Source organism: Martes martes (genome assembly GCF_963455335.1).
Source record: "Martes martes genome assembly, chromosome: 6".
In the NCBI taxonomy this organism is placed as follows: Eukaryota; Metazoa; Chordata; class Mammalia; order Carnivora; family Mustelidae; genus Martes; species Martes martes.
This window is the reverse complement of record NC_137893.1, coordinates 22,729,298-22,752,795: the sequence shown is the minus strand read 5'-3', so window position 1 is coordinate 22,752,795 and position 23,498 is coordinate 22,729,298. Positions and strand designations below refer to the sequence as shown.

At 40.1% G+C, this 23,498-nt stretch overlaps 1 protein-coding gene across 1 annotated transcript; it reads right to left on the bottom strand.

Annotated features, from left to right (window-relative positions):
• Window positions 1-6,529: 6,529 nt before the first annotated feature.
• On the bottom strand, window positions 6,530-20,438 carry CD164 (CD164 molecule). The gene is made up of 6 exons (XM_080805632.1): window positions 20,119-20,438; window positions 17,277-17,360; window positions 15,822-15,893; window positions 14,575-14,610; window positions 10,885-10,941; window positions 6,530-9,197 (listed from the first exon to the last, which is right to left on the bottom strand). The coding sequence occupies exons 1-6, from the start codon at window positions 20,312-20,314 to the stop codon at window positions 9,031-9,033; spliced, it is 612 nt and encodes a 203-aa protein (XP_080661758.1). The 5' UTR covers window positions 20,315-20,438; the 3' UTR covers window positions 6,530-9,030.
• Between the last annotated feature and the right edge of the window lie 3,060 nt (window positions 20,439-23,498).

Below are 23,498 nucleotides of genomic sequence, written 5' to 3'. Positions count from 1 at the left end.
TGAGATGGGCTCTCTCATTTCAGTGGTTATGATGCAGTCCCAGAATAGCAGAAGACAATGGCCAAGGACGAGATAGGTATGTCTATCATAACGGGCAGCAGGGACCTGTCAGTAGTCAGATTATTGACCTGGCACATAGAGATCTTTGGTGGTCAGTGTGTCCCCCCAAATGAAATCACGCGGACAGCCAATTAGAATATTGTTTGATCTATACAACAGGAGAAACTCTGGTAGCCAAAAACCTGGCTTGAGTCAGCACAGAGGAGAGTCATACTCTCTCACCCAGATTCCAACCGCACATTGGGTGTGGAGTCTTCCTAAAAAATAAAATCTTGATTCCTGGGAACTCAAAGCACACGGTGGCTCAACAGTCAAAATGAATGCTTATAGCGAGGTAGCAGGAGTCTCAGGTTCAAATTACAGTGGACCCAGTCAATCCATGGGCCCACCATGTGGTTATTTCCACAGTTCCTGAATATATATCTGGAATAGACGTCACGAACAACTGAAAAGACTCCTCTACTGGTTTTTAACCCATGAGTTGAAGCCTCGTTATTTTAGGAAGAGATCATTGGGATCCCCTGAAACTTCCCCTTTCTGGAAAGTAAACTAGAAGCAAAATTATATCCCTGGGGAAACTGCAGAGATTAATGCCACCTTTAAAACGTTAAGGAAACAAGGATGATGAGACCTATCACATTGCCACTTAAATCACCACTTTGGCCTGTGCAGGGAACAGGTGAATCTTGGAAAATGACTAGGGACTATCAGGTTCCCATCTTAACGAGGTAGTGATTCCAACCACAGCTGCTGTCTCAGATGTAGTATCTTTACTGGGGCAAATGAATATCCTCCTGGCCTTCGTTATGCAGTTGTTAACCCAATTTGTTATGCCTTTTGCTCCTTAACAAATTGTAAGGACCATGAAGAGCAGTTAGCTTTTACCTGGTAGGGCAGCAGTATACCGTTGGAGTCTTGCTTTAAGGCTTTGTCAATTCTACTCTCTACCATGATATAGTCTGTAGAGACCTTGATCATCATGATATTCTACAAAAGACACTATGTTTATAACATGCTGATTGGATATGATGAGTAGGAGGTAGTATTTGGTGTCTTAGTAAGACATACAAAAACTAGAAGGTAAAGGACAAATTCCACAGAAATTTAGGGCTATTAACCCCAGTGAAGTCTCTGGGAGCTCAAGGTTTTGGAGCATGTTAAATGTCTTCCTCTAAGGAGAAAGGCAGTTTGTTTAGGCTTACACCATATACTGTGAAAAAAAGGCATGATGCTCAGTAGGCCTTTTTGGATTTGAAGGCAACATGTGCAATATTTGAGTTGGCTATTTCAACCCTCCTCTAGAGTTACCTGTAAGTTTTGAGCAGGGAGCAGAGCAAGAGAAGGTTCTGTCATGAACTTGAGTTACAGTATAAGCTGCTCTGCCATATAGGTCCTATGATCCAGCAGAGCCAGTGATTCTAGAAGTATCCTGGCATATATGGAGCCCTTCTCAAGCAGAAACACAGGGCAAACCTTAGGATTCTGGAGCAAATCTCTGCCCTCTTTTGAAGGTAACTATTCTCCTTCTGTGCCTTGTAGAGACCGATTACCCAGCCAAGGAGTGGTAGGTGAGCAGGTTGCCTAAGCTTCACATCATGATTTGGGTGTTTGAGAGTCTACCTAGTCATAAACTTGAGCATGCACAGCAGCAATCTGTTATCAGTGGAAATAGTATACACTTGACAACTTTCCGGAACAGGTCTGAAAGGTACAAATAGCTTCCATGAACATGTGGCTCAGACTCTTTCAACACCAATGCCTGTTGCTGCCTCTTCCTCAATCAACACCTCTGGTCTGGAGTGTTTCTAACAACTAGCTAGCCAAGAAAAAAAAAAAATTAAACCTGGTTTATAGGTAGGTCTGTATGATATATTGGATCCACCCAAAAGTGGACAGCTGCAGCACCACGGAGCTCAGGAATGGATCTAAATAGAAGGGGCACAAGAGAATTTTCCCTGTGAGAACTGCAAGTAGTGCATTTGATTGTCCATGGTGTCTGATCTGAGACATGGCCAGAAGTACAAATCCACACAAATTCTTGGGTAGTTGCTAGTGATTTGGTTGGACAGTCAGACTTGGAAGAGATAGTAAAGGTTGGTGACACGTAAATGTGGGAAAAGGCATGTGGATGGATCTCGGAATGGGAACACACTCAAGATATTCGTAACCCGTGTCACTGAAGGGTATCTACAGCAAAGAAGGCTCTTATTAATCAAGTAGATAAAATAATGCACTCTATGGGTGTCAGTCTCTTCCCCCAGCTACCCCAGTGCTTGTTCAATGGACCCATGGACGTGACCTATGCATAGGCTCAACAACATGGATTTCCCCTTACCAAGGCTGACATGTACTACTGATTACTGCCTAATCTGTCAGGAGCAGAGACCAATACTGAGGCTGAATATGGTATTAATCTTGTGTGTAACAACCATCCATGTGATAGCAATTTGATTATATTGGGCCTTTTCCATCATGGAGGACAGGGATTCTTCTTTAGTAGAATACACACATTCTGAATATGGTCTATAATGCTCCTGCCAGCACTGCTAGCTGATGCACATACTCACAGAATGCTTTATCCACTGTCACAGCATTTCCTATAGCACTGCTTCTAATTAAGGAATCAATTTCACAGTAAAGGAAATGTCGCAGTAAACTCATGCCTGTGAAATTAACATGCCCCAACACCCAGAAGTGGCTGGGCTGATTGAAAGGTGGGATAATTCACTGAAAACTCATTGTAACTCAGTTGTAACCACCTTGAAAGGATGGAGTGGTCTCATAGAGGTAGCATATGTACCCAGGAATCAAGAGGTAGAAGTGGGTGTGACTCACGGTGATACTTCTCATCTCAGGAACCTCAAGCTGAGCTGGTTTGGAGGTCTTAGTTCCCAAGGTTTGTTTCAACCAGAGACACAACAATGGGTCTATTGATTTAGGATCTAAGGTGAGACTGCCACTTGGCCATCTTGGGATTCATAAGCCACTAAACCAACAGGCAGTGAAAGGTGTTACCCTACTGGCTGGAATGGTCAATCCTTATTACCAAGGGGAGATTGTAGTGCTGGTACACAATGGAGGCAAAGGCCATATCTGGAACATGGTGGTTCTCTATGTGCCTGAGCACTTCCACACCCAATAGGAAAGATTAATGAAAATCTACGCAACCAAAATAGAACAGTAGAAGACTCACACCCTTTGGTAGTAATATTTGGGTCACCACCAGGAGAACTGACCACTTGAGATTCTCAGCAAGGGCAAAATAAATAGTAAGTAGTGGGAGGTCATAAATTGACAGAAAAAAGGGCTTTAAGCTTTGAATCCACCTGTTGCCCGCTCCACCATTATGACAATGGAGTTGAATGAATACTTCTTTGCTAGGTGGCGTGATGTTTTGTCAGACAGTACTGTAGGAATTTCTTTTCCTGGTTCTGGGCAAAACTTTAGCAGCGCACACATCTGAGCACTGTGGTGTCACTGGTGTGGTACCCTCTTGGAACATGGCTTCCCCTGCATCCCCTTGGATGACTTCGCAGGTCACCACTGGCATATCATTTCCCCATAGCTACCCGGTGGTAGATTTGCAGCTACCACAAACTTCATCCAGAGAGCCAAGGTTGTAACCTTAATATTTCTGGAATTTGGCTTAAGGGAGGACAGACAGCAGCCACTTCTTATATTTGCTATGCCAGTATTCTTCAGAGTTCTTCACTGCTTTGTTTGTATTTCTTAAAACATTACAGATAATATGTCCTACCCCTCCAATCCACTCTTAGGTCAAACTTCCCCCTGTTCATATTATGTGGCTTCTATCTCCTGATTGTACTCTGGTGATATGGACACCATAATCAAAGACAAAGACTTGAAGAATGTATCGAAGAAAATCCATTTGACCATAGATGAGCACCCAGCATGTTTTAAGAGAAAAAATCCTACAATTAATAAAAGACAATAGAAAAAGCCAATTCACAGAGGAAGTACAAATTAAGGACAGTAACCAAATAAATCATTTCATTCACCAGAGTATTAAAACTTTGCCAATATCAGATGGAAAGGCTATAGAAACTCTCAGGTACCCTGGCTGGTGGGAACTGGAAGGCAATGCCAGTCTGTTAAAATGTACAAAGTGTGGGTGGAACTAGAGGGTATTATGCTGAGCAAAATAAGTCAATCAGAGAAAGACAATTATATGATCTCACTCATATATGGGATTTAAGAAACAAAACAGAGGAGCATAGGGTAAGGGAAGGAAAAATAAAACAAGACGAAATCAGAGAGGGAGACAAACCATAGGAGACTCTTAATCATAGGAAACAAACTGAGGGTTGCTGGAGGGGAGGGGGGTAGGAAGATGGGGTAACTGGGTGATAGACATTAAGGAGGGCAATGATGTTATGGGTGTTATATAAGACTGACCAATCACTGACCTCTACCTCTGAAACAAACAATACACTATTTATTAATTGAATTTAAATTAAAAAATGAGTTAAATATAAAAAGCTCAAAGTGTAAACCCTATGACACAGATCTTCCCTTCTCTACCTTTACACTAGACAGAAATTCACACATAAACAAGGGGACAGGTGCAAAGACACTGCTCTGCAAAAGTGTTACTAAAAACTAAAAATTGCAAACCTACTATCCTTCCGTAAGCAGATACTTATGATACCCATACTACATATGCCCTCAGAGAATTTAAGAATTTGGTATACCTACATACACTAACTTGAGAGGATCTCCAAGTAGTGAGTGAGAAGTTGCAGGCTGATGTTAACACAAAAATCCACATTATGTATTTTCTAAGGGTACATACAATATATTAAAAAAATGCTGGCGGAGCAGGGAGTTTAACACCAGACCAGTCCCAGTAATTACCTCTGCAAAGTGGAGGAGCCGGCAAGGGGAAGGGATTGAGGAACAGTCAAAGCAGGCACACTTATCTTGTATGGTTTAAGAAAAAAAATTAAGAATATGTATTACATATTCCTTGAATTAAAAACGAAAACTTTAGAAGTCCCATCTTGAGACTGCATGTGCCCTCAAACTGGACAGTGCACATTCAACAGTAGTTTTCAATACACTGGACTTTGGGCAAAGGAGAGCGATCCTTGAAGGACAGGAAACTATGGATCCAGACGACTGCCCCGAATTTCTAAGCCATGATGCGGGGAGAGGACATGCAGACAGAGCCCAGTGCGCTTCCTGAGTTGAGGAGATGGAGCTGGAAGTCACAGCAGTTGAAGGCAGCTGGAGTTCCAGAGCAGGGCAACGTGGTGAAGGCCACAGGAGGAGAACTCCAGAGATCTGTGGAGTACAGTCTCAGCAACGTGCCGATCAGCAGACGCACGAGGTAGCCACCCACGGCTAGGAAAGGAACGGTTTCCAGGAAACCGTACGCGGAAGCCCGCACAAGCTTAGGAAAAGAGCCTGTCCCCGCTCGCCCAGACTAGGAAACTTCATAATCCAGGGGCACTGAGTACTCAGAAGGGTCTTGCCTAAGAACTGGACAACTATTAGCCCTCTAATAAATGCTGCTCTGCTCCCACCTAAAAGAGTTTAAAACGCCAAGACCTAAAAAGGATCAAACTGTTCTCTTTGTACGAGAACAAAAATAACCAGCACCCAACAGGTTGTAATTTACATCTTGCACGCAAAGAAACAGGAGAAGCATGACCCATAAAGAGGGGGAAAAAAAATCAAACTGACCCAGTATTAGAATTAGCAGACATAGGCATTTAAAAAAAAAAACCAACTGCATGCTCAAAAACTAAAGAATGGGTATGGAGACATGAACGATATAAAAACACCCAAAATGAACTTCTAGAAACGAAGACATCTGAAATGAAAAACACACTGAGTAAGATTAACAGACTAAACTGTAGCCATTCATGAACTTGAACACAATAATTTGACATGAAACAGAAAAAGATTAAATTAAAAAACTAAACAGTGCATGAATGAGCTGTGGGTCAACTTCCAGCAGCCCCCACGTAATCAGAATCCCCAACAGAGAAGGAAAAGGATAGAAAAAAAATATTTGAAGAAATAACAGCTGAGAATGTCCAAATCCGATGAAAAGCATATATCTAAGAAACCCAACAAACCCCAAGCACAAGAACGACCAGCACAGCACATCACTTCAAATTGCTCAAACCAGCCATACAGAAAAATCTTAAAAAGCAACAAAGGAAAACAAAGACATGTGCAGAGGAACAGAAGAAGAAGAGGACAGATTTCTCAGAGAACAATGCGCGTGAGAACACAACGGACCAACATTACCATGCTGAGAGCACTAAAGCACTACAAGTTTCTGACGAATGCAGATCTGCTACTAGCCACTGGTCTTGGAGAGCAATAAAGAGTGAGCAGACAACCCATCCCCAAAGAGACTGATAAGGTAAATTCACGAACATTAAATTTCATCATCAAAATGCAAAAACACTTCAGTTAATAAAAAAGAACAGATTAATTCAATTAACATATAGATTTATTTTAAATCAGTTTGGTACATGATACAGATTGGTTTTGCAGTTTTTAATGAACTGAAATAGAAATTTCTAAATACAGCAGTGTCTGCCTGTGTAACAAGTATCTGTAAGGTAAAATAAGATGTTTTGATGGAACTACATCCACATGAACAAATCAGGAGAAAAATCTGAAAACGTTTCTGTACCTTCTGGATTAAAAAAAAACAAACCAAATTATTAATGGCTCAAGATACTAAAGAAAGGGGGAAAAAGGCTGTGAGTTCTGTTTTAAGAGCTCTTCTTGCAAAATCTAACTGGTTTCATATTATGGTTCTGTTGTCAGAGCAGGATTCAAGATTACAGAAGATGAGAAGCTTCATCAGCTACATTTTCACAAAAACAGATGTACTGACATTAATGTGTGACAAGGTATTCATATCTAGGTAAATGATAATTATACATCACTGTAGCTAAATTTTGCTGCTTTAGGAGAAATGGAGACTCTTGTATTTTTTCAAATGATTCTTGGATCTTACAGCACTCACTAAAAACTAACAGCCATGGCACCATAATAAAAAATTTTTGTGAGGTTCCTAAAACTGGTATCAGAATATTACTAATGAAAACACAAAAATGTGAGGTAAACCTACCTTTTCCCAAAAACCTTTGAAGCCAGAGATTTTAAACAATTAAGGCACTTGAAAACATTAAGTGTATGTACAAATGTGCAAGTAAAACAAACTAGCTGTACCAGCAAGTAACAAAGAAACAGTAAATCTTCATTTTAAGAACCTTGAATATAATCATATCTAAATGTAAGGAATTTTGGCTTATGAAATGGACCAAAGCAACTCATTTCCGACTACAAAATATTGAAAACCAAGTGCTAAACTCAGCCCCTTATAGGCTAAAGAAACTAAAAACAAAACAAAACAAAAAAACAAAAAAACAAAAAAAAAAAAACAAAAACCCTTTAATGACCTAGAAAAGCAAAAGCTTTTTTAAAACTAATGAAAACCTCTGAACTAATCCAGTATGTCAAAGGCAGGGGAGACGTATCCCTCTGAAACTGAAAAAACTAGTGCTTCCTAAAGAAACTAAAAAAAATAATAATAATAAAGTAAGCATGCTTAATATACTATAGGAATTGCAACTAAAAGGAAAGGATGGGAGAAAAGGAGAAAGGAAGGAAGGAAGGGAGGGAGACAGAAAAAGAAAAGAAAAGAAAGAAAGAAAAAGCACAATCTGTCTATCCAGGGCAATCATCATTAAAAAATCTACGGTAATCCAATCAACCGAAAAATCCTCAGATTTTCTGATATTATACTGGTCACATTTCTGGTCTCAAAACTTAAAATGATTGTCTCATTCAAGAGCTGTAAATGACTCTAAAACAACTTATTTCCTTCTTGCCTCATAAAAAATAAAAGTTATTTTTCAAGGAAGCTTGGTGAAAAATCCTTTCAAGGTACAACAGTGTTGGGATACTTCCTGAAATACAAAGGAAAACATAAGAAAAATCAACTTTAGCTTTATACTTTTTAACAGCCTAAGAAAAATGTTGGGAAGTTCAATATACGAAGGCTTTCAACTTTGCAGAACATCCTTTAGCCTAACTTGCTCAGGTCTGAAACAAAATAGTTAAGTTTTCAGTTACTACCAGCATGGTACCTAAAAGCAGGTTTGCTACAGCTCGTCAACAGTTGTATCATCAGACCAACCTTTACCCTCCTTAATGTGAAAGAACAAATCAGGAACATCTGAAGTTACAGCCTACCTTTCAGTCTGTCTTTTAAGGCACTGTTCTTTATTTTCTCAGTGATTTAAGGTGCTTTGCAAGTATGAATGATAACCTGCTATTGTATTGTTAATGGTTTGTATCCTTTCCATTCGTTTCTTTAAATCTGGAATGTAATTCCGTGTGGCATCTTATTTCTAATGTAGAAAAAATAACTGTTATCAAGCACAAAATTTTACACTAAGGATACAGTTTACTCTAAGGATACTAGATTTACCGATTTATTCCACTTTTGAAAGGACAGCCAAAAGTCCACCCGACTGATGCTCATTTGGCACATTCTTCTCAATTCTGGTCACTAAACTACATCCTGAGATAGGATGAAAATGATGCAGCTTTCAGGCTTTAAAATGACTAAATTTAAACTGCCAGAAGAGTCATGAGGTGTCTGTGCAGGACAATGCTTCCCACCACTTACAGAGTTACATTTGGTATGTCAAGAAGAGAGAACATAATCCCACAGCAGCAGCCATTGTAAATAAAAGAAGACAGCCACAAGGATTCATGCAGAATATTTTAAATATTCCTGTTGAGCAAAATGATTTAAGTGATTTTTCTTCGAGGATGATGCTCCCAAGTATCCTATATGCATCCTTTGAACATGTACAGATCCTGGAATAGCGTCTTCCATGTGGGACATCTTGAAAGAGAATATTTTGGTTTCAGTGAGTTACACACCAGTCCTTGTTAATTTAATGGGTCTGTTTACAGAGTGTGGTAGTTTCGTTCTTTCGATTTGCAGAATTTATAGAGAAAGAAGATTACAGCCTGCACACCCAGGACGAGGACAATTCCTCCAATGAAACTGGCTGCATCGAAGGTGGACTTCCGCCCGGGTTGTGAAGTTGGAGTTAAAGTGGTATTAGTTGTACCTGTTAAATAAGAAGAAAAGATAACGAGACTTAGAAAGTCCCATGATCCTCTACCCAGAATTTTAAGACCCGCATGAGCTTATACGTTAACTCTGCCATGAGTTAAATTCTATAGTGTATCTCCTCTTGAGTCAAGTCCCTACAACTAGAATTTATCCCATTCACTCCATCTAGCAATATCAAGTGGTCAAAGCTGCCGTTCAACTTCAAGTATGAAAATGACAAAGAAAAATTCTCCTGGTACATAAATTATGCCCTGAGAACATGTCAAGCACTTTAAAAATTTGTAATTTCTTCAGATAACATGTTGTTAGTTAATTGTTACACTAAATATTAATATTTGCGTTGAAAATTCATGTAACTTTGGAATTTTATTAAATATACAAGGTAAGCAAAAATTCGGTTGCAATTTTTCAAAGTACAAAAATTATCTTAAGTATCTGCAATTTATAAATTTAACAAATAAACTTGTTATTAAAGGTATTGTAAATCTTACTCTAAAATTTTATATTATGAGCATTACCAAACCATATGGAATAAAAGCACAAAAGTTTGAATTCCCTTTTCAGGGAAAAAAATGTTTCAATAGGAAACAGAACATGAATTTCTTTTTAGGGAATAAAAGGTTTCAAGTAGAACACCATCCATTTTAATAAAAAGCAGTTTCAAATTAAAATAATTTTTTTTTCTAAGTAGAGTTTCAAATAAACACTGGTTCTGGTGGCTGTATAAGGTGGCCAGCTTTCAATTTTTTTTTTTTTTAAGATATTTTATTTATTTGTTAGAGAGAGAGAGCGAGCGCACAAGCAGGGGAAGCAGCAGGCAGAGGGAGAGGGAGAAGCAGGCTCCCGGCCTAGCAGAGAGCCCCATATAGGCCTGAATCTCAGGACCCTGGGATCATGACCTGAGCTGAAGGCAGAGACTTAACCGACTGAGCCACCCAGGTACCCCAAACTTTAAAATGAATCACAACTATTCTGTAATTCTTGCAAAGACAAAATGGTTTCCTTGAAACCAAGAATGGTTGCATAAGAATAAGCCAAAAAACTTAAAAAAAAAAAAAAATCAAAACCAAACACCAGTATTTCAAATAGGGATAGAGAGAAGGATTCATAACCTGTGTATCTGCAATGTCTTGTGGCATCACCTAAATGTGATTTTGTTTACAACACAGCAAATCATTAATTAATAAACATTACTTTTCACATGCACTTTTAATAGTTATAAAGGAATGTAAAGAAATAGCGAGAAACATGGCCAAGGTGCCCATCTGCAGTGATCTTGGCTCTTTAGACCTTTCTCAATAAAAAGAATGGCTAAATTATCTTCACTCCAATTGTCATGACCTAAACACAGCACACAATTAATCCCTAACAGTCATCAGTATTTAATTTTTAAGTTATAAGAAATGAGATCTCACCAACAAGCTATAGTAAAAAGGTTTTAGAAAAACACTATCTCTTAACTCTAATGTGTCAGGCCAAATACGGCTATGTGTTAAAAAATGGGGACTCGCAGCAAACCTACCATTCCTGCATTAACAGCCTACCATCCTGGTCCTCCAAATATAAGAGGTGAGTTTTAGTTCACAACCATTCATGAATGAAACTGGACAATGGGAGCAAAAATAGCACAAGGCAAGGCCACACACGTACCCCATCACCGACAGTTCAAACCCCCTCCTTACCTGATGTGGGAGTTGAGGTGGTGGTGGTTGAGGAGGCAGGCAGGGTGGTGGTTTTGGCTGCAATAGAAACAAAACTTATTAGTAACTTACATTTCCAAACCTCCTAGTATCTAGCCATTTGTCTTTTTAAAATAATGCTGCCAACTTCAACAGGCTTTCTATTTTCCAAAGACTAAAGGCCACATTTCAGGTAGTGGCTCACTAACACATCTAGGCAGCCAGACTATGAGTCTTTAAATTACCATGAAGCAAGCATAAAACTATCTGTATTAACATCTATGTATATATCGGAGTATGAAATCTATGTATACATCTGGATAAAGTTTGCAAAAAGACACACAGGAGGGCAAGAATCAGTGGTCAGGTGAGGGAACAACAGGTTTTTTAATGCTTCTATGACAAAAACTATTAAAAAGTCATGGTAAGAAACCAGTGGGGCTCAGGATTTCTCAAGTAGGTATCAAGGTTGGCTTATGTTCTTCATTTCAAGGGGCTGGCAGACAGTGAACATTTTCGGCTTTGTGCAGCACGTAGTACAAAAGCAGCCGAGGACAACATGCAAATCAACAGGCATCGTTCTGTTCCAATAAAATGTTATTTTAAAAACAGGTCCCCTGGGGCCACAGATCCCCCAATTTAAATTATCTGACAATGCCTGTAAAGAAAATGAACTCTTGTGAGAAGAATTAATTTGAATGTAAACACATTTTAGGAACCAAAGCACTTTATTAACAGACTTCTATTAGTACCAATACTACTAACAGATTCTAATCAATGTTATGTTAACAATACTGATGGGATTACATGTTTGTATCCTTTTCTCTCACTATGAGCCCTACTGCACACATCTTCCCTACCCTGCTCTTGGGTGGACAATTAGGTCACCTCTCATTCTGCCAGCAGGGAAATACCTGACCTCACCTCTGGCAGGGCTGATTCTTAGACAGAATTCCTAGATTTTTAATCCCTTTAAAGTTGCTGCAAAAAATAACACTTTACAAACTAAGCAAACGTATATTCTTTTCAATCTTAAAACACTAAATTTTGTCTGACAATGGTAGGGAATCAAGTTTGCAAATTTGCCTTTTGAGTCTTACTACCAAGCCCTCTGAACACCACACAGACTAATGCTTTTTTTCTGTAAACACGCAAAACATTTACACACTTCTACTTCTGACCGAAATACTACTTTGACAGAATTTTCAAAATTATGCAATACTTAGGGAATATATGTCTACTAACCTACAGTATGCTCCTTTCATTAAAAAAAAAAAAAAAAGTAATTCAGCAGTTAACAAAAGCTGCTACTGGTGATAGAAAATTTAAAAAAACACAGTAAACTAAGTAATCCCATCATGCAGAATAACAGGTCATTTCCTGCCAGCCATTTCACTAGGCAATTATGTAACAATAAAAATTTAAAAAGTAGCAGAACTTAACAGTCTGTCTTCCACTTAATGTATTATGAAAACTTCCCACTATATATCTGATGTAATCTAGTCATCCTGCTGTAAGAGATTATTTACAACTATTTTTATTTATAATATTTACAGGTACTAACAGAAGACTATTATAATTAACCCCACTGAACACCTTCCTACATAAATCAAATTCTCTTTGCGTCATTTCTTTAATAATCCCTTAATTTCTCACTTACTCTCTTTCAGCAGTAGCCATGCAGAGACCATGTAAAGGTTTTTGAACAACTGCCACTCAACAGATGCATTTTCTATAAGCAAACCCTGGCCTCTTTCCACTTACAGAATGAGAGAGAGAAAAATAGAGAGACCCCGTGGTATTTCACTGGAGAACCCCACGTGGATAAAACACGAAAACTACATCAAGGTTCATGGAGAAGAAATTAAAAGTGAACCCACAATGGTTCTGAAGAAACTGTTTTCCCCTTTTGGTTCACATCCCACCTTCTGGAAATTAACTTTTCCTTAACATCTCTGCTTCCATCAATCTTTTAACATCCTCCTAGTCAGTGACTACCGATGGGTGCTACCACTGTGTGCTCTCCGAAAGTGCTGTGGCATTTGCAGATTTCTATGGCATGAATATTTCCACCATAATTCAAGCTCCCGACACAGTCTCGCTAAATGTGTAGCTGGGAAGAGCTATGCACAACTGGCCACCGCAAGCTAGTGTGAGCTAGCTCACCAGCACTGACGTCTTTCAATGAGTTCTGGTCCTTGATTCAGCATCTGATCACTTTTTCCTCTGAAAAACTATACCTAAAACACACACACACCCACACACACACAGTTTCCTGGACACACCTCTCTGCCCATCCCTACTCAGTTTCCTCTCTGATCCTCTTCTCAACCCTTAGACATTACCGTCCCCTGGAGTTTGGTCCTCAAGTCCTATTCTCTCTACAAGCTGTTCCAGGGGACACCACTACTGCCTACACTGATCAGCTTTGCCTGCACTGTCAGCTAAGAGTCTGCCATCACCTCCATGAAGTCCTATCCTTCCTACCTCCTACGTCTATTTGCATATATCTGCAACTATTGCCATATAGTTCTCCAGAATTCCCCCCATGGGTCATCTATTCCAATCTCCCTGTGTTCACTCTTGTCTCCTGTTCCAACCTGTCCTCCCAATCTGGCTCTTGGCCTGTTGACTATTCAGCTCAACCCTTCCTCACCGTGCACACCCAAATGCAATTCCCCGACCTCACTATACTCCTTTACACTCCTCAAGCGTACCGACTGCCATGCTCCACCTGGGAAGCTACCGTCATGTTTTACCAGGGTCATTTCAAGAGTCAGTCAACATCTCCACGAAGTTGTCACCACATTTGCCATATTACTCCATATATACACCTTCCTACAAATGTCTCAAAACACTGTGCTCATTTACCCATGTCACAGTTCCTACAATAGACAAAATGCTGTCTTCTGTGTCCAGTCCCTATCATCCAGCCTATTGTCCTGGAGTATTAGTTTTTTAATGATTTATTCCTCCTATCACTTCAGTAAAGATTTTTAAAAGGAGAAATTATCTAATCCTGTTGAAGGGGTAGTGAAAACTTTCCAGCTGTTGATGGGAATGAAAAGCATATCTTTCTGGAAAGCAATCAATATTCAGTCTTAAAATAATCCTATCCTCTGACCTAGGAATGCTGTTTCAATCAATTCTGTCAGGGATAACATCAAAACAGGAACGTGTGATGCAGGAAGAATGAAAGATGACCTAACTATCCAACCAAGTGCAGGTTAAGAAAAGTGTATACAACAATGTAAAAGAGAAAACAATTCAAATGTGCATGGGCATATTATGCAAGTTCATAATAAATCTATTGAGAGATACACAGAGAGAAGACTGGGAAAACCTTATCACTGAAAACATCCTGGTGTACCTCTGGATGATGGGAATTACAGGGAATTTTAATTTTCTTTAGGCTTCTGTATTTCCCAAGATCTTCAAAAAATCCACAAAAAGCGGTTTATGGACTCAATGTCCACAGCAAATCCTACCATAGTCAATAGACGTCAAACACTGGAATTCCATGACACTGGCAACAACAGTTCGTACTAATGTAATCGTTACGGTTCAAGACCAAATCATCTACTAATTTTAAAAATTATACTAACAACTTTTAGGTATTTAATTACTCAAAAGTCCATCGAGAGACCTTACAAATCCTGAAAGAGGAGGAAAGAGTTAATTATCTTGTATTACCTGTAGAATTCGTTGGCATCAGAGTGGGCTCGGGTGCTATTTAAAACAAACAAACACTAAGTCAAAGCACAATAAAAAATATCACAATCCATTACACTTTTTTTTAAACTGCAGTCATGTGAGTACCACTTTTACAATGTTTACATTTAAGTACCACCTTGTGGAGGAGACTGACAGTTGCTCTAATCCATACTGATCTCCCCTTCTTTAGAAATAGAAGCACCAATCTATAGTTGACAATTCCCCACCTGGAGAAAGACACACATTTCTTAGCCTCCCTTGCAGGTAGGTAGCCCAGTATAACTTTTAGAAAGCATCTGTAGGTAGATACAGGCCTCTTTCCTCTTTCTGTTGGCAGGGAAACCAATTCGATGGCTGGAACAGGAGCACTCACCTCGGAGAGTAAGGTCAAAGATATTTTTAAGGAATGACAGTAAACAGCCTGGGTCCCTACTGGGGGTAGAGTGCTACATAGTCCAAACTAATTCTGATACATCATCAAATTAAGTAGAATTATTTACTCAATTTTTCTCTAAATTAGTATCTTTTAAAATGTTTTACTTAACCTTGTTTCTAAGCAATTATTTTCATGAAACCACAGGTTTGATATAATTATTATTTTCTGACACATTAAAATAGATACTAAAAATGTTTGTTTTTTTACCACCTAAACCAAATTATGCACATTCTACAAAAGGGGTAACTGACCTCACACTAATGAAATTCTCAGTCATGAAGTTCAAGTTTGGATGGGAAATCCCCTACTAAAAGTAAAACTGTTATAGGTAGTCTTTCAAGGTTACTGACACACTCCAGAAAGCTCTTTTGCTCTATTTATTAACTAAGCACCAAATCAGAAGTTTGACTTCTCTATCCATTTGTAATCTTGTTAGGAAAATCAGTTGCTTCATCTAGGAATTTTTAACTATTTTCTGAGCAAAGACTTAAGGTTAAAAAGTAACCAATTTCTTCAAACTAAAGTACAAAAATGAGAAAACAGATGAATACAGGAAAGATTCAACCATAACACAAAATATGCCAGAGACTGCGACAATCACCAACACCATAATCTGGAAAAGGGCCAGAACAAGATTGTCCAGTCCAGTAAAATGCAAATGGAGAGGGTCTAAACTATAGTCAGTTTAGACTGCCAGAAATAGCAAACCAAATACTGAAAGAAGGCTTCTGAGGCAAAGATCTTCCTCACCTCTTGGCCACTTTCCTCAGCAACCAATGTGAATACTTACCAGAACAGAACTGTGTGCCATTCACCACCTGGCAATCACTAACTGTTGCATTATGTGAACAGTAGCTTTTCTCTGTTATGGGAGGAAAAAGACACAGAGCACCAATCACTTGTTTATATTATCTTTGTTTTGTTACTAAGCTCCAGAACTGCTTCCAAAAATCAAACTCAGGCATAAACGCTTCAGAAGTCCAGGGACCAAGAAAATACTGTTATGCTCTTTCCCTCATTGATTAAGAAAGATTACCCAGGATCCCTCCAAATATTTGTCTACAACCTACATGAATACATTAAACAGATAAATCGGAAACACTTAGATCAGAATTGGGGCACGACTCCTGCATAGCAAAGGCTGCTAGATTCCACATGAGTAGGGAGAAGCCGAAAGGATCTAATAAAGGCTTAGTAACCACAGGAGGTACCCCATTAGCAGCAGTACGACCTCTCTTCTTGGTTTTCTACACTTTCTAATAAAACTGCTTTCCTGACAGCCAAACTTGTAGCAAGAGTAAGGGAGACTCTTCCTCAACATATCTTACAGTAGAGCATTCAAGCCCCCAAAACATGCCAACTCTGCTATACACAGCAGGAGAGAGGTGCGCACTTAAATTCCATTTTATAACATTAAAAAAAAAGTGATTCTCACACAATAAAAAAATTTAACCCCAAATTAAGCTAATACCTTAATTTTATAAGAAGTTCTTAAACAACGTTATGTCGTGACATAAGGATTCTGCCCAGAACTCATATTAGATTGCTTTTAAACAAATAAAGACACTTAATACATAGCTTTGGCTTTTTACGTATACACACGCACACCCGATAAACGGTTTTACTGATAAGAAAAAAAAGCAACTACTTCCCATTGAGAACAGAATTTGCTGTAATCCCATAGTTCTAACAAAAACGTTATTGGCATTTCAAAGTATCTTTAACTAGCTCTTTACTCCTCAAATTAAAGCTTAATTTTAAAATTGAACAAAAACACCAACTCTTTCCATCTCACTCTTTCCCATATTCTAAATATCCAACTAAGTTTTATAAGGTCTCTATAGTTCATCTAGCAGAACACCTGCAGAAGATAAATGCCTTCTTTTTCTGGGAAACCATTTTTAGGGGAAAATTTCCCAACTTTCTTTCACAGCTGATTTTGGTGTACCTGTCCTCTTAATCTTCCAAAGCTCTAAAATCTCTCTTCCTTTAAAAACCACTCAGCCTTAATTATCAAGTCTAAGGAATTAAAGGGGTGGGGACAGAATGGGAGTCCGGAGATTTTAGCCGGAATGTTAAGCAACAGGAACTTTAAAGGAAAAGTATTTGATTTGCAAAATAGATAGTACACAATATACCTAATTTTCTACATAATTTTTAAGTGTTCAGGAATACCCTGTAGAATATCTTAAAATGATAAAACAGTTTGCATTCTCAAAATTAAAGCCATCCCAAAGCTTCTTACCTTTACATTCTATCCAAAAGCAGGTAGAATTATGAAGGCTAACGCTCACACAGGAAACACAGCTGCTGCGGTTTTCACAGGTATCTGGTGGGGAGGGGTATATAAAACCAATCAATTGGTACCTCACTTTTGAGTTTGTACAACTTACTTTTTTTAAACTAAAGTGAGCATTACATACAGTACCAGACTTAATTCAGAGAAATGGTAAAACGTTATAACCCATCAACAAATGAATGGATTAAAAAATGTGGTATACATTTTTCAATAGAATAGTATTCCAACATATAAAAGAAAGGAATCCTGCCGTGCACTACAACATCCATGAGCCTTAAGGACATTATGCTAAGTTAGACATTCAAAGAAGGACAAGTACAGCATGATTCTCTCCTATATGAAGTATCTAAAATAGTTAAACTCCGAAGCAGAAAGTAGAATGATGTCTGCCAGGGCTAGGGGGAGGGGAAATGGAGATCTGCTCCTCAAGCACGGTACAGTTTCAAGTAAGATGCAGAGTTCTGGAGATCTGTATAATACCGTGCTTACTGTTAATAACGTACAGTACACTTAAAACATTGTTAGGATGGTAGGTCTTCTGTGTTTTTAACTGCACACACAAAAACACTTCATTAATTGGCTTAATAAGAAATTCAAACCATAATTAATGACTGATGACGCTGAAATAAACTCAAGAGAAAGGGCGGAAAAAACCCACAAGCTAGTGGAAATGCTCAGTATCTAACAACCCTTTTTTACAGGGCAACTATTTCACAGACACTCAGGATTTCTTGAATCATTTCAAAGCATCCTTAAAAAAATAAAAATATTGGGAAAAAAGTTGTGTTATAAGGCCAACATTACACACAGAGAAATCACTGCCCCCAAATATCAGTTAAGACACTGGAATTTTTAATAGTAAAAAGACTTGTTACAGGTTGAACCGAAACTCGGATGATGCCCATTCTGAAAACCCGAGAGATTTGTAATTCGTAAGTGATCTTCTCCGCTGTAACTGAAGAATAAGAGACAGCAACTCTGGAAGGGGCTATATTCATGTGCATACAATTTAACAAAGTAGGAGGGTCTCTGTCATTAATTTAGGCCAAATGACCCAAAAAGTCTAGGGCTCTTCATTTTCCTGGAAGCTAGATGCCTCCAAAAAACATTCACATTTGCTTTCCCTGTGCCTTAAAAAAAAAAAAAAAAGTTCTGCACAGAGGCCATGCATTTCAATATTTTATCACTAATATTTATCAGGGACAAGGACATATATAGTACCCTTGAGTAAGGGATTCACAAAGTAGAAAATAAGTTCTGCAGAGGTTTGTGTACTGATAAAAAATGCTAGTTGTCTAAAATCTTTTGTGCCTGATATGTTTGAACAGCACAATGTTATTTACAATGAACTAAACTTGCTACCTTTCATTTTAGACTGCAGTTTATGCAACTGCTACTTACAGAAAACAAATCATCTCCTTTGTATGACTTTCAATTACAAAAAGGCAATTAACTTGGCTATCTCCATGCTTCTCTTTGGAAAAACACACACTCCAAAACTACAATTCTGGAAAGAAACTGTCAAATAAGCAGAAGACAAAACATATTGTGCTCTATCATCTTAAAAACAGTGCAGTTAGAATGTCCAGCATTCTACGGCAATGTACTTTCCTTATTTAACAGTTTTTGAACTTCAGTATTACCTCTTTCCGAATATTAATTATACACTTCATTTATCTATAAAACACAAAAACCAAGGGAAGACATTTGTCTCGGGGAGGGGAAGAAAGCCAAGGTAAAAATCCTGACACTTGAGCACTTTTTCGGTCAAGATGCCAGTTATTCCTTACTCAATATTAACTAGAATAACCAATCACACTACATCAGGTTTTATATATGTAGAGTTTTCACCTCGAACTTATCCTCCCCTCTCTTTTGTGTTGTCACGGCATTGCCAATTTCTGCTTTAAGATTCAGTGTACAACTCAACCAGTACCCAAATCGACCGCAGAGCTTAACAAAGGGCGTGTTCCTGATAGAGTTTAAAAAATCGACAACCTGGGTTTCAATCCCAGCTCACAATCAACTAAACCTATGCTCCCCGCAAGCCACTTTATTTCCATCTTCCTCCCAGATTTCACCACCTATCTTCCAGTTTAGCCTAAAATACCAAAACGAATATATGAAGCATCGGATACACAAATGGGTACTTTGCTTCTTTGGCACATAGCAAATTTAAAGTTTTAACTAATCAAATGCCCAAACCTCAAATATACCCCCACACCTATCTGCAAAATCAATATGGTTAGATCACAGGCAACTTTTCTCAGACTCAGGTCTGAGACACTGGCGAGCATTCACGTCTTCAGTTTCTTTTTCCTCTTTTGCCAACTCCCGGAGAAGCCCCCTTGCGGAGACAGGATCCGGGTGGGCAAATGACTAGCCCCAAACACAGGGAGTTCGAACTGATCCCCAACTTTGGAGGCGAGTCGCTTCGCCCCACGATCAACCCCACTGCCGCCACCGCGGGAGGAAGCCACGTCCCCTCTTCCCAAGCTGAAGTGAGACTGGGGATTACGAGGCACTTTTTAAGAGCACCTCGGCGTGGGACACTTCGGGGTGGACCAGAGCCCAACGGCCACCGAGGCTCGGCCGCCCCTGCTCCCCGGGGCGCTCCCTCACCCCCGCCACTCAGATCCCAGCCCGGGCTGGACTCGGACGGGCCGCCATGTTGCTGGAGCGCGGCCCGTCCCGGCCCCGGCCCCGGCCCCGCGCGCACCGCGGGCAGGGCGGGCGGCTCCGCGCGGCGGGCGGGCGAGGACAGGAAGCCCGTTGGGCCGGCGCCCACCTTGTGCTGGAATGGTCACCGGCGCAAGAGTCGTCACCGTCGTCGGAACTGTCGTTTTGGCGGTGGTGGTGGTGTTCGGTAAAAGAGGGATCGCAGTCACGGTCGGAGCCAGGCTGGAGTTCTGGGCCGCGGTCAGCACACAGAGCGCGGCCAGGCAGGCGGCGGCCCAAGGCAGCTGGCGGGAGAGCCCCGACATCACGTCCTCCGCACTGGTGCTCGGGCGAAAGCTGCGACGCACTCTACTCCGTCCGTCCCTCTGTCCCCTGCGGCACCGCCTCGGAGAGTCTGGGCCCCCGCGAGAGCGCGCCGGGGTCACGTGAGGGGCCCCCAGGCCACGGAGTGCGGGGGCGGGGCGGGGCGGAGCGGGGGCGGCTGCGGACGATACCAACTGCATTCCTACAGGAGGGGGAACAGGGACAGCGAGAGGCAATGGAGGGAGGCTGTTCCATCACAGCGACTAGCGAAATGTAGCGAAGAAGTTCCCAGGAGCAAGAACCTCTTTCCTTTGCTCTTAGGTTACCATCCAAGATGCAGCTGGGCTGTTCTAGTTCCCGCGATAGGGAAAGCTTCCACCCTGAGTCGGATGGAACAATCTACATGAGGTGGCGCTCGGCGTCCGCCCGGGCAACCAGGGAGGCCGTAAATCCGCGGCCCCACGTGACTTTCCGGGCTTCGCCTCTGGGACCGGAGTCAGCCTGGCGCTAGTTTCCGTGGGGTGCGTTTAGAACCACCCAGTGAATCAAGTTTGTGGTGTGCTCCCTTACTCAGAAGGTGCTCGCACAGATTTTTAGTAGGGCCCGCGCTTCTCTCTCTCGAATTTTTCTGGAAGTAACCTTGTGTTGGGATCCCTCAGGGAAATGAAGAAGCCACGTGGTTGAGTTTCTGCTCCGCCGCCCACTCACGGTGAGCGGCCAAAACAGCGAAAACGGCCCCTGGCCTTCCAGCCAGAGCTCTGTCTACACCGTCTACCTCTATCCCACTTTCCCAGGCTGTCTTTTCCGAATTTCTTGCTATTTAAATCAGCGGTAGCCGCAGTCAATCAACGCCACCACCACTACAGAGAATCAGAGACGAGTTGGGTTGGAAATCCATCTGGTCCTTTCCCAACCCACTTTACAGGTGAGGTAAACCGAGACTCAGACAAAGTGACTTGCCCGAAATTCGATGCTTGACATCAGGACTGGATTTTGGAAATGCCCGTTAATGTTCTGGGACTGCTCCGGCTTAATTAGGAAGGGTGAGCGCCACCTGATGTCCAGCCTCACAAAATAGTCACAATTGCAGCCGCGCTTATATTAACGAGTAAAAACTGGATTATAAAAGCTGTTTTTAGTGCCGGGTTTTTTTTCCCCCGTTGCTTGCATTTATCCGGCAAGTTTAATTATGCACGTTTACCCTAATAAAATAACACGCGAACATTAATTGCTTTTATGAGATCTGCTTTGCTATGAAAACAGCACAAAAAAGTTGACTCTAAATGTTTTAGCTTTTTTTTGCCTCAATCTGAAGGCTTTAAAACTTTCTAGAATCTGATCTGCGGGGTCCTCTTGTACCTTCGTCACTGAGTATTAGTTCTGTTGATTACACTAGCTGGCGATTCGCTTGATGTAAACACGATACAGTGTTTGACCGATCCAACCTATGGCCAGAATTATTGAAAGACTTTCAAAGAAGACATGGCTATGTTGTGGGTCTTTTGACAATTCATGAATACAAATTTGCTTTGACAGATCACTAGATATTGCCTCCTTAACTGAAAAGAGCAATATGATGTTTATATATGCTGTTCAATTTAAGTTTTCTGTTAAGTAATCATTTCTCATTGCAAAGACCGAGTGCAGAAAACAAGCGCTGCTTGGGAGACTTATTTCAACTGCAGATCATTTTCCCCATTGGAGAGCTGACTGTTTTCATTCTAGAAAAATGGGTTGTTTGAAGATGAAAGCCTTTTATCTTTTTTCAGTTTATGTTGGTTATATGTTTGTATAATCTTATTAAATATTTCACTACTTTATTGCACCTACTTTGTTATTTCTACATCTTAGATAAATGCTAAAAAGGAAAACTTGATTTCGTTGTTCATCAAATTAAATAAATTAAGAAAATAGTGGTTTGTATAGAATTTGGAGAGAACTATGTTCCGTATTTGGTTGAGTCACAACAGTTCATCTCTTGTTGTGAAATATAATTAAATGCTTTGCCCTCTGGAACTTGGGGGAAAAAAAAGTGCAGCCAGATATTTAAATGAGGTCCCATTATCAGCCTTCAGTGAACTGCCTCCTCTTCTCAGGTTATGGCTTCCACAGTAAGCACTTGACTATCTGACACCCAGACAAAGGAAAGCACTAGTCAACTTTGTGGGTTTTCTTCTTTAAGGTTAAAAACACAACAGAAGTTATGTTTTTTTCCCAATACCCCCATGGATCATCTTGTTTACACTCTAGGAGGAATACGCCCCATTGTGGAAGACATTGTTTTACAATTTGTCATCTGGGTGTTCAACTCTAGTCTTCAGATTTTTATAGTCTTTATAAGAAGACATTTCACTGTCTTGTTTTAAGGCTAGAAAAGCACTGGCTTATTTTATGTTACGTGGCATCTGTTGCACTAGCTCAGGGAAGGCTTCCAAAGTCACTTCACTGTTCCAGAGCAAGGACTGGCATCTATAACACAGTTTTAACAACGTGCATTAAACATTGTAAATATTTTAAGTACGTTTCAACAAAGGGTGGTAATGAGTCAAAGATTAATAGTGAGCTATAATTGTAGATTTACTATCTTACTATTAACACTGTGACTAGGATTGATGATAAAATCCTAGAGATACAGTCATTAGAGAAGTTCTTCACTGGCTATGGATATGTCTTCCATGACTGTGCTAGGGTTTCAGAAGGGAGCATTACGCTTAAGAGCAGTTGTTCTCAACCTTGGCTGAACATAGGAATCACCTGGGGGGTTCTGAAAAATCCTGATGCCAGGGTATCAATTTAATTACTCTGGAAAAATGCCTGGGCATCAGGATTTTTCAAAGCTCTCCAGGTGTTTTTAATCTTCAGCTTAGGTTGAAAACCACAGCTTTACTCAAAGTATGGTTCATGAACTAATACATTCATATCGCCTGAAAGTTTGTTAGAGACGCAGAATCTTGGGCCTCACCTCAGACCTCCCAAATGATAATCTGCTTTTTTTTTTTTTTTGAAATCCATATGTACGTGTGTTTTAAAGTTTGAGAAGACTGCTTTATGTTATAACCTGTGGAGAACTATTAAATTGCTGCATTTCTTAATCGTGACTCCTCTACAAGATAACATCCAGCAAAACATGTAAAGTTTTTGTTTTGTTTTATAAATATATGTAAGGGCAGGGTACAAATGCAAGAC